Raw genomic sequence first — 12,943 nt, 5'->3', positions numbered from 1 at the left:
ATGGTACCCATTATCTAGCCGGCATCCTGTGCAAAGGACCTACTACTGGTGTATAATATTTTATTTTTCCTTCTTTCTCCAACTCAGAGTGAGCTCTTCATTTCGATTGCTATCTCATTCGCGTCATTAAAATCTTTAAATTATATTCTGTTTACGGACAACCGTATGACAAGGAGTCCTTATAAGCGAATAAGAACTCTTTTTTATAAATATTTCTAGGACTGTCAAAAATATTTCAACACGTCACTGTTTTTATCTCGCGCAGGGTCGCTTAGAATAACACCTTTATTTTATATATAAAATTCTCGTGTCCCGGTGTTTGTTACCAAACTCCTCCGAAATGGCTTAACCAATTTGTTTGAAAATTTGTGTATATATCGGGTAGATCTGAGAATCGGCCAACATCTATTATTTAGACCCCTAAATGACAAGGTACAAGACCCACCTCTAAATATATATTTATTTTTATTTTATTATGATTCAGCATTGAAAAATACATACAACATAAATTTTTCACCCATCTACGAGCAACACCTATTTTTGTATCACTATTTAAATAATATTTTTTTTTAATAATATTCCATCTACAGATACGCAATAGAGTTGCAAGATGGCAATAGAATAGCAAGATGGCAATAGAATATAATAATTATAGTAGTATGATCAATTATATGTACGATATATTGGTAGGTCTCAGAAACGGTCTTCATCTATTTTTTATACCCCAAAAATTTTAAATACATATTTTTTTTTTTTATTATTTATATGCCAATACAACGTTTGCAACTGACAGTTAGAATGTCGATCAGGTATCAATAGGGTCTCCTACATTATCTATGTATGATATTAAAAGACACTACTCTTTCTATGTCATTTATTTGAATTATAAAACGTTAAAACATACTAAAATCGTATACAGATAGTTATACATTGGATGATGAGAATCTTGATGAAATAAAATATACAATTTATAACATAATAACTGCCTTCATAATATAATATCGCTCCTGTAAAGAAGACATTTATAACTTCGCACTGTTAGATCTCCACTGCCGTATTGTTTTATGAACTCCAACATATGTATTATAAAGGCATTATCTATAAATAAATTGAAATGTTTTATTAAAAATGGCTCTGTCGTAAATCCTACTACTCCACAGCTGAATATCTAATTAACCGGACAGCCTGGGATAAGATTATGATTATTTTAAAGCAATAGCAATGACAGTACAATATTGTATATTTTATTAAAAAGAGCGCAAAAAAAGAATGATGGGAGAGTTTCTTGTGCCGCTTCTTCCCTCTCAGAGCGCCATTTGTTTCCGAAGCGGTAGTAGTATCAAGTATACATCAAAAAGAATTCTAAAGGAATCAATTTTGAGGAAATAAATGTCTTTTATGCCTTTAAGGCTACCTTAAGGCATGGCATGAGGTACAATTGATTCCGCCTTGTACTCGAAACAATGTGGTATAGTCCGCGATTCCAATCGATAATCTAAAAACATAATCATTCAAGGCTATTTAATAATACATAACTATAATATGTGGAATTTTGACTCCGCAATTAAAAATGTTAATACTTTCGTATAATATTACGCACCAGAAACTATTATTTCTTTAAGATTTTGGTAATATTTCGGCAACTACTTGTGTAGTATTTAAAATATTTTGTTGTATTTGTTTTTAATGGAGCACACAAACATTATATTTAACGCTCTACGACTTGAAACGCAATGATCGCGTAGGTCAGTGCCATGACGCACATCTTGACCAGGTGGGGCAGGACCACGTGGAGGGGGGCTTGTCAGCGGTCCTCGTAGCGATCATGGCGGGTGTCCCCCTCGCCCCCCGCCCGCCCCGAGAGCACCGTGGAGTAGTGCAACAGGGGCAGAACCGCGCCGCCCAACACTAGAGCACCGAACGACGGCTTGTGGACCAACCTGAAATACAAATTAAAAAAATATATTTATCCACACCCGTGCTTTAAATCCTCTATTAAAGATTCTAAAACAGTTAGCTTATTACCAACATTAAAACACCCAATGTCCTAATAACCATTACATCATCCAAACGAGTGTTGTAATGTTGTGCTGAATTTATTTATTTATTTTATCTACACCCATGCTATAAATCCTCTATCAAAGATTCTAAAACAGTTCATTGTCAACATTAAAACACCCAATGTCCTAATAACCATTACATCATCCAAACGAGTGTTGTAATGTTGTGCTGAATTTATTTATTTATTTTATCTACACCCATGCTATAAATCCTCTATCAAAGATTCTAAAACAGTTCATTGTCAACATTAAAACACCCAATGTCCTAATAACCATTACATCATCCAAACGAGTGTTGTAATGTTGTGCTGAATTTATTTATTTATTTTATCTACACCCATGCTATAAATCCTCTATCAAAGATTCTAAAACAGTTCATTGTCAACATTAAAACATCCAATGTCCTAATAACCATTACATCATCCAAACGAGTTTTGTTATGTTGTACTGAATTTATTTATTTATTTTATCTACACCCATGCTATAAATCCTCTATTAAAAATTTTAAAACAGTTAGCTTATTACCAACATTAAAACACCCAATGTCATAATAACCATTACATCATCCAAACGAGTGTTGTAATGTTGTGCTGAATTTATTTATTTATTTTATCTACACCCATGCTATAAATCCTCTATTAAAATTTTTAAAACAGTTAGCTTATTGCCAACATTAAAACAACCAATGTTCTAATAACCATTACATCATCTAAACGAGTGTTGTAATGTTGTACTGAATTTCATAACAACACTCCTATGTTCTTTTTTTCGATCCCTTCATGCGCAAAGAGTTTCAACAGACAGCCACATTCTTATTGCTCGATGCGTGGTATCCGTATGAATTTAAAAAAAATGGACATTCATTTACGCGCGTTCCTCACTACCAGAACGTCGCGCGCCGTAAAAAAAAGTAGGTTATTCGAATCCCCGCCATTTTTCTTCGATTTTTGTATTGTTTTGTTTACAAAAAATGAGCTATTCAAGTTTTGAAAGCACACCGCCAGATATTTTAAACGCTAAAAAGAGCATAATATTCAAGTGAATTTTAATAATTGCACTATAAAAAATGTAGATTACTACTAAAATAAATAATTATTTCATTAACACTTAGTTTATTTGTATAAAATCAGTAATGGATAATAATAGGTTAGTACTGGCTACTAAGGACTGGCTATTTTAATGTTAGCAGTAAGCTAACTGTTTCAGAATCTTTTAGAGAATTCACATTACATATATACAACGTTTGCTGGGTCAGCTAGTGTATATATATAATTCTTCTGTACGTGTGTTGACAGTGAACTCCTCCTAAACGGCTGGACCGATTTGAATGGATTTTTATGTGTGTTCAGTGGTATCGAGGATGGTTTAGATTCACAATTGAACTACCTCCTAAATGGCTCGATCGATTTGGATGATTTTTTAGATTCTCAATACAGGCCATTTATAATTCTCCTGGTATGTTAGTGGTCTCCTAATATCTGGACAGATTTTTCAAATTTAACACGGGTGTACAGGACAACGTCTCTCGGGCCCGCTAGTTTAATATATAATAATATTTACTCCAGCACAGTCGTTTTAAATAACTTACGACATTACAAGCGAGCCTCGCGACACACAACCTCAGGCTGAGATCAATTTTTTTTTATGGAATAGGAGGACAAACGAGCGTACGGGTCACCTGGTGTTAACTGATCACCGCCGCCCACATTCTCTTGCAACACCAGAGGAATCACAAGAGCGTTGCCAGCCTTTAAGGAAGATGTACGCGCTTTTTTTTAAGGTACCCATGTCGTATCGTCCCAGAAACACCGCACAAGGAAGCTCATTCCACAGCTTCGTAGTACGAGGAAGAAAGCTCCTTGAAAACCGCACTGTGGAGGACCGCCACACATCCAGATGTTGGGGATGATATCCTAACATGTGGCGTGTCGTGCGAAGGTGGAATTCGGCGGCAGGAATCAGGTTGAACAGCTCTTCGGAACACTCCCCGTGATAAATGCGGTAGTATCTATAGAGCCTACAGGCTGTCAGGCTGAGATCATTTTTTTTTTATGGAATAGGAGGACAAACGAGCGTACGGGTCACCTGGTGTTAACTGATCACCGCCGCCCACATTCTCTTGCAACACCAGAGGAATCACAAGAGCGTTGCCAGCCTTTAAGGAAGATGTACGCGCTTTTTTTTAAGGTACCCATGTCGTATCGTCCCAGAAACACCGCACAAGGAAGCTCATTCCACAGCTTCGTAGTACGAGGAAGAAAGCTCCTTGAAAACCGCACTGTGGAGGACCGCCACACATCCAGATGTTGGGGATGATATCCTAACATGTGGCGTGTCGTGCGAAGGTGGAATTCGGCGGCAGGAATCAGGTTGAACAGCTCTTCGGAACACTCCCCGTGATAAATGCGGTAGTATCTATAGAGCCTAGGTACGTAAAACTTAGCGGAGTGTGACAAAACGCGTATTGGGCCGTATTAGCTCAAACACAGCATAATTTCAGATGTCAATTGGCTATAAAAACGAAATCAAAGATAATGCTAAGCTTGAACTCGGCTAAGTTTAACGTGAGTAAAATCTGAACAGTCTCTATGATCTCAGCCTCAGAGGAGAACACCGCGCAAGCAAGCTCATTAGACAGTATAGTCGTCCATGGAAAAAAGTTTCTTAAAAACCACCCTGGGTGGCACGTTCCACATCGAAGTAAGCAGGATGACGTCATAGTCCGCGGAGTGTGGTGGAAATCGGCGGCAAAGATCAGGTCAAACAGTTGTCCATAACACTCACTGAATAAGCCGGTGGCTCGTGTCATACTGCCTTTCTGGGACTTATTTTGGTTAATAATTTAATGATGTGAAGGCGGGGGCGTAACCTCTTTATACCTATAAAAGCGTGAGTTACTTGATCAGCTCGTAGTGCTCCAATTGTATCACTAGTTCACAAACCAAACCCCGGGGTATAAAGTCGTCGTAAAACAACACTTAAGTTACTAATTAGTAATTATATTGAGGCGGTTTTGCCAATTCCAATCTACTCGTGCGCGCTCGCGTCGGCAGGAATTCAAGCGAAGACTGACGATGCGTTTTTTAATACAGCTGACGCGAAGTCACGTGACGTGATTCTTCACCCCAGATGGAGCGCAGTCACGCTTAAGTTTAGACATTTGTGCGAACACTCACCATTATACACACAATGAAGCGACATCTCAATGTAATTCCAACTCGTTGTCAGAGTTCATTTCTTTCTATTTATTTTTTAAGAACTCACCACGGCAGTGATATGACCAGTAGTGTATACGAGAACGAGAGGACCAGGTTGACCCAGAGACGAGTGCATCGCTTGAAGCTGCTTGAAATCCATTTACATTGAAGAACTGTAAGAGAAATGGTGGCGATTACAATAATAATATTATTATGTCAAATTCATACTTCTCGGGCGAATCAACATGACATCTGGCTCAAATGTCGTCTGTGCATTTAGGCAGGTAGTGTGGATATAGCAAAAGCCTTCGATTGTGTATGGCATGAGGCCCTCCTCTCAAAACAGTCAATATTTGGAACTTTATGGACATCTGACAGTACTGAGGATGTCGTAAACACGGCATCGATCTCTCTCTTGCGAAGGTTGCAAAATGGCGTTAAGTGGTTAGTTTTACCCCATTTGCTTAAAATACCCAGAAGGCTCAAATTGCGCGCTATCCCCAAAAAAAAAACCATAATATGTTGTATCCTTCTAGCTTGTTGCAGCTCTTCGACAACATTTCCAACTTCCGCTACTGAGCAATACTGGTTCTAGGAATCTCAAGCGATTGCCAATTCCTCAGTCATCTAGAAGGCAAATCTATACTATCGTCGAGGAAGCTTGACGTTATAAATACATATCGGCATTACCTCAAGCTGGTCCATATTCTAGCGCTCTACAAAGCGCAGGTTCGGCCACATATGGAGCTTTTTCTTTCATCACTAGTCTGGTGCAAATAAGAATTTTCGAATTGTCGAGAATCTCGCTAGATTCTCGACTCTGTGAATAGTTAGATCACTTGGCGTAGCATTTATCACGGGGAGTGTTCCAAAGAGCTGTTTGACCAGATTCCTACCGGCGAATTCCACCTTCGCACAACGCGCTTCAAACTTGGATACCATCTCTACCATCTGGATGTGTGGCATTATTCTGCAGTCAGATTTTCAAAAAACTTACTTCCACTAAAGTATATTCACCAGTAGGAGGCGCCTTTGCAGCGGATGCCGGCTAGATTATGGGTACAACAACGGCACCTATTTCTGCAGTGAAGTTTCTGTAATGGGCAGAGCGTGTCAAGCGATGTCAAGCGAAAGACAATGTGAGCGGCAGTGGTCCTATAGCATCAGATGAACTATTTTTTTATGAGTAAGGTAGGTATATGAGCACTTACATATAGACAACCAATCAGGATGGAGAGTCATTGCCGAAGCGAACACCTGCACGAAGCCAAGCAGTCGATACTTCCATGTGTGAGTGTTAGCGTCACGCTTTTCCAAATCATAGAGCTGTTTCAAAGTGTAGGATCCCTTCCGGAACAAAGATATCGGATCGGCAGCCGGGAAGATGGCCGGGCTATATGGCTGGAGGGTGCCTCGTTCAACAACTCCTACTGCAGTGTACTGAAATATGATTTTGACGACCTGTATAGCCTAGTGGTTAGCAATCCTACCTACTAAGCTAGAGGTCCCGGGTTCGAATCCCGGTAGTTGCAAGCATTTATATGATGAATATGGATGTTTGTTTCCGAGTCATGGATGTTTAAATATATTTATGTATGTTTATATGAATTTATGTATGTTAAAGTAAGTATATTGTATTAAATATATCAGTCTTATAACCCATAACAAAGACTATATATGCTTAACTTGGGGCAAGATAATTTGTGTAAAAGTGTGTCAATACTGAAATATGATCGAACATAGTAGCAGTATAACATACTGTATGTGTATCTTAGATATAAATGAACTCGTAGGAGTCTGCTCTCTACTATACGACACCGACACGACATCCGCAAGAAACTCAGCTAGCTTTTTTTTTCTTTAGATCTTCAGATCTTACCCGCATGACTGGTGGTATGTTAGCCCTGCCATTTGGCGAGATCATTCTGCCATTCATGGCTGTTTAAGATAGGAGAGGGGTAATTCTCAGGGTGTACCGACCTAATACAGTTGTGTCTCTTAGGACGCAAGATGGCACTCATGTAATAGAAGATTGAGTAGGCAGACATTCCTCAATGGAATTATTCTTATTTCGGCAGTGGCCGTGTTAAACATCTCTTAGGAACTTTTCATGCGATAGATATGATTGATGATTATCATAACGAACATTATTGAAAATTTCATTCATTTTAAAGTAATATAGAAAAAATACATACAATGTCGTTTACTCTCCCCGCATACGAGAAATGGACACGTAAATCTCCAATCTCATGCTCTAGAGGGCTATTCCCATGGTAATAAAATCCAGAGTGGAGTTTGATGTCATTCCTCTCTGGTCTGGTGTCGGACCAAATCTCATAATAATCATTAACTTTACGCTTCACATCTAAACCTGTGAACAAAGCACATACACACATATGATTTACGACTGATTGTTAAAATGCTCTAAAGTCTAAACAGAGGGTAGGTTAGAAATATCCACCCTAACTGCTCAATCGTAGTCTACAAACTTAGCGGAACAAGAAAAAGATTTGATGTTTCTTGTTCTAATTATTGTGAGCGACTGGCCACAATCATAAGTAAATCGTTATATAAAAAGACAGTTTTAGAATATTTTTTTTTCGATGACAAAATCATTTTTTTTTAACCATTGCGTTTTTCTGTACTGCGATAATTTCTGAACTTTTGAATTTGAATTTTTTTTTTCTTTTTACAAACTTGGTCCGAACATTACGAGTATCGAAATCTATGGTACACCTGATGTCAAGAGGTATTGGCAGACCGGATAGTTAACAAGACTAAACTTTAACGGAAAACTGTGACCAAAGGTGACCGTTTTATTGTTAACAACGTGCTTAGAAACAGAACCTTGACTTCCTCTGAGGTAATAACGATGCTCCAAGAATTTCGAGACGTTACAATACGCATAGTGTCAGAAAAAGATTGAAATCAGCCGGAAGAAACTCACACTTTCCTGCATGAGGCCCCATTCTTGCCAAATAGGTACCATCGAGTAGCTCGAGTTGATTTTGCTGGCAACAATGAAAATTGGAATGAGGAAGCTTGCAGTCAAGATCTATTCACAGGTGAGTCCAGATTTTGCCTAAAGCCAGATGATAGAAGAATTAAAGTATGGAGACGCCCGAGCGATAAGTACGCATAGTGCAACATAAATGGAAAAGAGGCATATAGTAGGGTAATTTTTGATAATACTACCTTCCGTATTTGGGGGGACTGACTGACATTTAAAGGAAATTGTAATACCCACCAGTAGCTCTTTTAATAGGAGATGGCCTTGTTTATATGCATGATAGTGCACACCCCCATACTGCGGCCATAGTTAATGAATGAATACCTTCGAGATGTGGACATCAATGTTATGAGGTGGCCAGCACGCATGCACCATGTCTGGACAAGCTTGGGAAACTAATTAAAAAAGAAATTCTAACCCCGCTTGTTAGAATGAACTTAAATACAGAAATTTTACAGGAATAATAGAACGCAATCTCTCAAGATTTTATTGATCATTTGATCTAATAAAATTATCACCTAATAGGTGTATGCCAAGAAGATTTGAAACAGTTCTAACATAGTGCAAACAAGAGCAATGTGGGTGGGTAATACTGATATAATATAGATTAGAAAAAAGCATATTACCCATATTAGGACCTTTTTCTAATCTTTATGGAACCAAATCAAATTAATGAATTTAATTTGTACCAAAATTCAAGGATCATCCTTGGTGGGAGCGGCATCCGAACCAGTACCTCTCGGGCTCCATTCGACCAATCTTACCAACTAAGCCAACCGCCCGTGCACATCAACCAAAATGTCTTGTTCAACTCTCAGGTTGTGGCTCCATCTACAGGATCTACCTTACCACAAGTTGCAAAAGAGACATCTCTAGTCAATTTCCTAATATGCACTTATTCTAGTTGAGCAGGTTATCAACTGTCAAGTACGACCCAGCATCCAGTAAAATTTTCTGTGCCATACATTTAATTTTGCTCTGCTTTCTATGTACTGGTTACAAGTTGAATGGTGGCCAGGTGTAGGCCGAGATATACTACACTGCTCATAGTGTATTACCTCAGTTCTGTAAGCGTAATAGTTACGTACATTGACTTCATTATGCTGGCTTTGATGAGCCATTCAGAAATAGTGTCAACAGCTTGTTGGAGTTGCTCTATGTCCAGGCCAACCTCTTTATTACTCGGGAATATATCAAGCACCTACTGTACTTACCTAAATACATCCAGCCAATTTTAACATTTTCTGCTATTTGTGTTTCACTGAAGAGGGGCATGGAAGTGGGATTGTGGTGGCCAGGCCTGATATAAAACAGTGACGATTCTACCACATAATCCTTCCACTCTTTATGATACCAATAGGTCTTCTGTGATTCTTCTGCTCGCTCTGTCAAGAAATTCTCTGTCTCCCTGAGGAACATTGTTAAATAATTGAAAACTTTTATAACAATGTGAATGTGGATGAATGTTTTGAGAAAGGTGGAGCTATGTGTACTTTCAACAATCAGTTTAGTCATATTATTATGTATGACTAGCTGACCCGGCAAACATTGTTTTGCCATATAAATTGTATTGATCTTTTCCTTGCTAGTTGATAAGAGATGGCGCTAGTTGTATTCATTAGTAACTATTACACTTCTTTTATATTTTGTATTCACACTATAGTTTTATAAATTATAGCCTATATGTTATTCTGGTGTGTAAGCTATATTATTGTAAAGTTTCATCAAAATCTATTCAGTACATTTTGCGTTAAAGAAGTTCAAACATACATCGAGACATACAAACTTTCACATTTATAATATTAGTAGGATATGTAGGTAGCTGAAAATGGGCAAGGTGAAGAGTAGTCAGGCGTATGAAATACAGGAATGAAATCTGTAACTACCCCAAGGAGCAGTTATAGTTTTATGTATGTTTGAATAAAATCTTACTTTATTTAATTAAAAAAAAGATTTTAGTGTGTATACTAAACAAAATTTAGGTATAATTTTAATAATAAAGTGCTGATGAATTAATATACTATTTATTTATTTTTTTGAATGGTAAAATATTAATGTATATTTAAAAGCAGCTTAATTGAGATTCAAGTATTGGTCAATAGGCTACAATGGCTATTGTAATTGAAACTCTCTTGTAAACTTCAATACTATGGGTAAATAAAACATTATTGTAACCTTACAGCTATCATATATATTATAGCAAAAGTAGAAATATATCCTCAGAAACCTTGGTTCTCGAAATTTAAAATTCCCAACAAGTCAGTGATTTCAACTATTTGTCGTTTACATTTTAATCATGCTTGTACCCCAGTATTTTTCGCTAAAATAAGAATCAGGGACAATTCCTTGTGTGAATGTGGTCTAGATGAGGGAAACGTGGATCATTTATTCTTCAATTGCCCTTTAACACAACCTTCTCTATACAATTTTATACCTCCTGAAATTCCCCGCCCAACTTCCTTTAAATGTCTCCTCCCCCTAGTTTTCACTCCTTTTGTATATATTTTGTGTAAATATCAAATAATTTAAGTAATTATATTTGTGTTTGTCCCTTATAGTCCTAACAGCATGCATATTTGTTTCAGGTATAAGAAAATAAAACTTGTTTCAATCTTAAGCACCAATCAATACCATTAAAATTAGTAAAAGAATACTCTAAGCTTGGTGGTCTACCTTAACGTGACATTGGCAAACTTGTGGTATACCTTCCACAGGAGCCATAGTAGGAAGAATAGAATAGAATAGAATAGAAGTAGAAATATAGAAAAGGTTTACAAATAATTATTTATTAACAACGACTGAATGAAATTCCACTGATTTGTTGTGGTGTCAATGTCAAGTCACCACCTTCAATAAGTGTGTACATTTTATGACTGGTAACACTTGTGTGATCTATCTGGTGGAGCATGATAACTTTGGCTGCTGGCAATCACATACCAATAATTGAGAACTGAGCTAGTTTACACTTTTAAATTCATTAAAATTTAATGATTATATCAATCAATGTATAAAGGACACCATGGTAATAATTTAGTATCATATGGCAGTAGGAGAAGGAGAGGGGGAGGGAGGGAGATGTGCTCTCTCCCCTGGCATTGGGTTGATTCTTGACAGTCAGCTCTTGATTTCAAAGACAAGGGATGAATATCAGTTGATAGTTTTCACTTGTACCTAATTATGTTAAATTTTAATCTTTATATACATAATTCTTGTGTGTGTGTGTATGTCACTGAACTCCTCCTAGATGGCTGGACCGATTTTATTGAAACTTTCTGTGTGTCTTCAGGTGGATTCGAGAATGGTTTAGATTCACAATTGAACTACCTCCTGAACGGCTGGACCGATTTTGATGAGATTTTTGTGTGTTCCAGTGAATTTGAGATTGGTTTAGATTCTCAATTCCATCCATATAGTGTATTTTAGTGGACTCCTCCTAACGGCTGGACCGATTTTTCATATTTAAGATGTGTGTCCGAAATTCCCGACAGGACAATGTCTGTTGGGTCCACTAGTATATTATAATGTAATAAGTATTTGTTTTTGGGTTTACGTTGATGATGTATGTGACAATTTAACTTGACCACTCATCATTGAATTCTAAATATTGGCTATTAATATTCAACCTCTGTTTGCCATTTAAATAATTTGCCACTGTCAATTTTCTTTGATAGTTCAGACTTCTGTCCACTTCTTTTTCTCTTTATATCTGATTAGAGGTTAAAAACATTTTCTACCGGAGATCCAATTATAAGCTAGTATGTGTCATGCATTCCGAGAGTTGTCTATTTAACACCGGTAGCTAGCTTATTTGGTGGCATCGAAGTGTAGTCATATTAGATTATGTGATACGCCACAAATATAATAATAATAAACTTACGTAGTTTCTTCAATCCATTGATACATTTGTACTCTCTTCCTCAGTTTGACTGCCTGCACATGTATATTATAATCAGGTTCGGATATGGGTTCAAGAATCTGCAAGGGCCCAATGATGTGAACTACTCGACCCTCGTACCGAGCAGCTTCATCTCCCACGAATACGTCTATGGTTTCCGCTCCAGAAACAAGCTCATCTAACATCAGGTTACTTTGGATCGCGTTTCCCTACATACATTAAAATATTACTTTACATATCTAACAATGAAAACATTACAAAATTGTAACTATAGTGTACGTACTTCTGCCCAAATTAGAAAATAAGTAACACCACTAAATAGAATCAAACTCATCAATGTAGTAAGCCAGGTTTGTTTAAATTGACTCCTTATAATAGACCAATCCATTACTATTTAAATATCTTTTAAAAACAAAAATAAAAATATTGAAAATAAATATCACAATTCACAATATTCGCAAATTGTCAAATGTCAAATAAAATATCTACTAATTTTTTTATTTAAATGGTCCCGTTTGGGCAAGGCACATAGACTATACAGCCTCATCAATTGTAAAAATATCATTTTGACAACATATTTTAGGCAAAGCCTTTTCAATTGTTTATACATTCTTCATAACAATTTTCAAATATTTGTCGTGTTAAATTTTTAATTCTTCGAAGCCAATCCGTGTGTCAATACAGTACTTTCAATATTCTTGTATACGTTAAAGAGCTTTCTATAGAAAGTCATCAGACATCATGATTCATGATATCACTGAACACTCAACACTGATGTTCA

At 37.0% G+C, this 12,943-nt stretch overlaps 1 protein-coding gene across 1 annotated transcript; it reads right to left on the bottom strand.

Moving 5' to 3' along the window:
• Positions 1 to 1,546: 1,546 nt before the first annotated feature.
• LOC126971420 (transmembrane protein 43 homolog) lies at positions 1,547 to 12,621 on the bottom strand. The gene is made up of 7 exons (XM_050817737.1): positions 12,446 to 12,621; positions 12,145 to 12,371; positions 9,482 to 9,675; positions 7,453 to 7,628; positions 6,469 to 6,697; positions 5,325 to 5,430; positions 1,547 to 1,940 (listed from the first exon to the last, which is right to left on the bottom strand). The coding sequence occupies exons 1-7, from the start codon at positions 12,548 to 12,550 to the stop codon at positions 1,805 to 1,807; spliced, it is 1,173 nt and encodes a 390-aa protein (XP_050673694.1). The 5' UTR covers positions 12,551 to 12,621; the 3' UTR covers positions 1,547 to 1,804.
• Between the last annotated feature and the right edge of the window lie 322 nt (positions 12,622 to 12,943).

This window comes from Leptidea sinapis, chromosome 23 (assembly GCF_905404315.1).
Source record: "Leptidea sinapis chromosome 23, ilLepSina1.1, whole genome shotgun sequence".
Classification (NCBI taxonomy): Eukaryota; Metazoa; Arthropoda; class Insecta; order Lepidoptera; family Pieridae; genus Leptidea; species Leptidea sinapis.
Note: the sequence above shows the minus strand (reverse complement) of the source record. Positions and strands in the feature narration are given on the sequence as shown.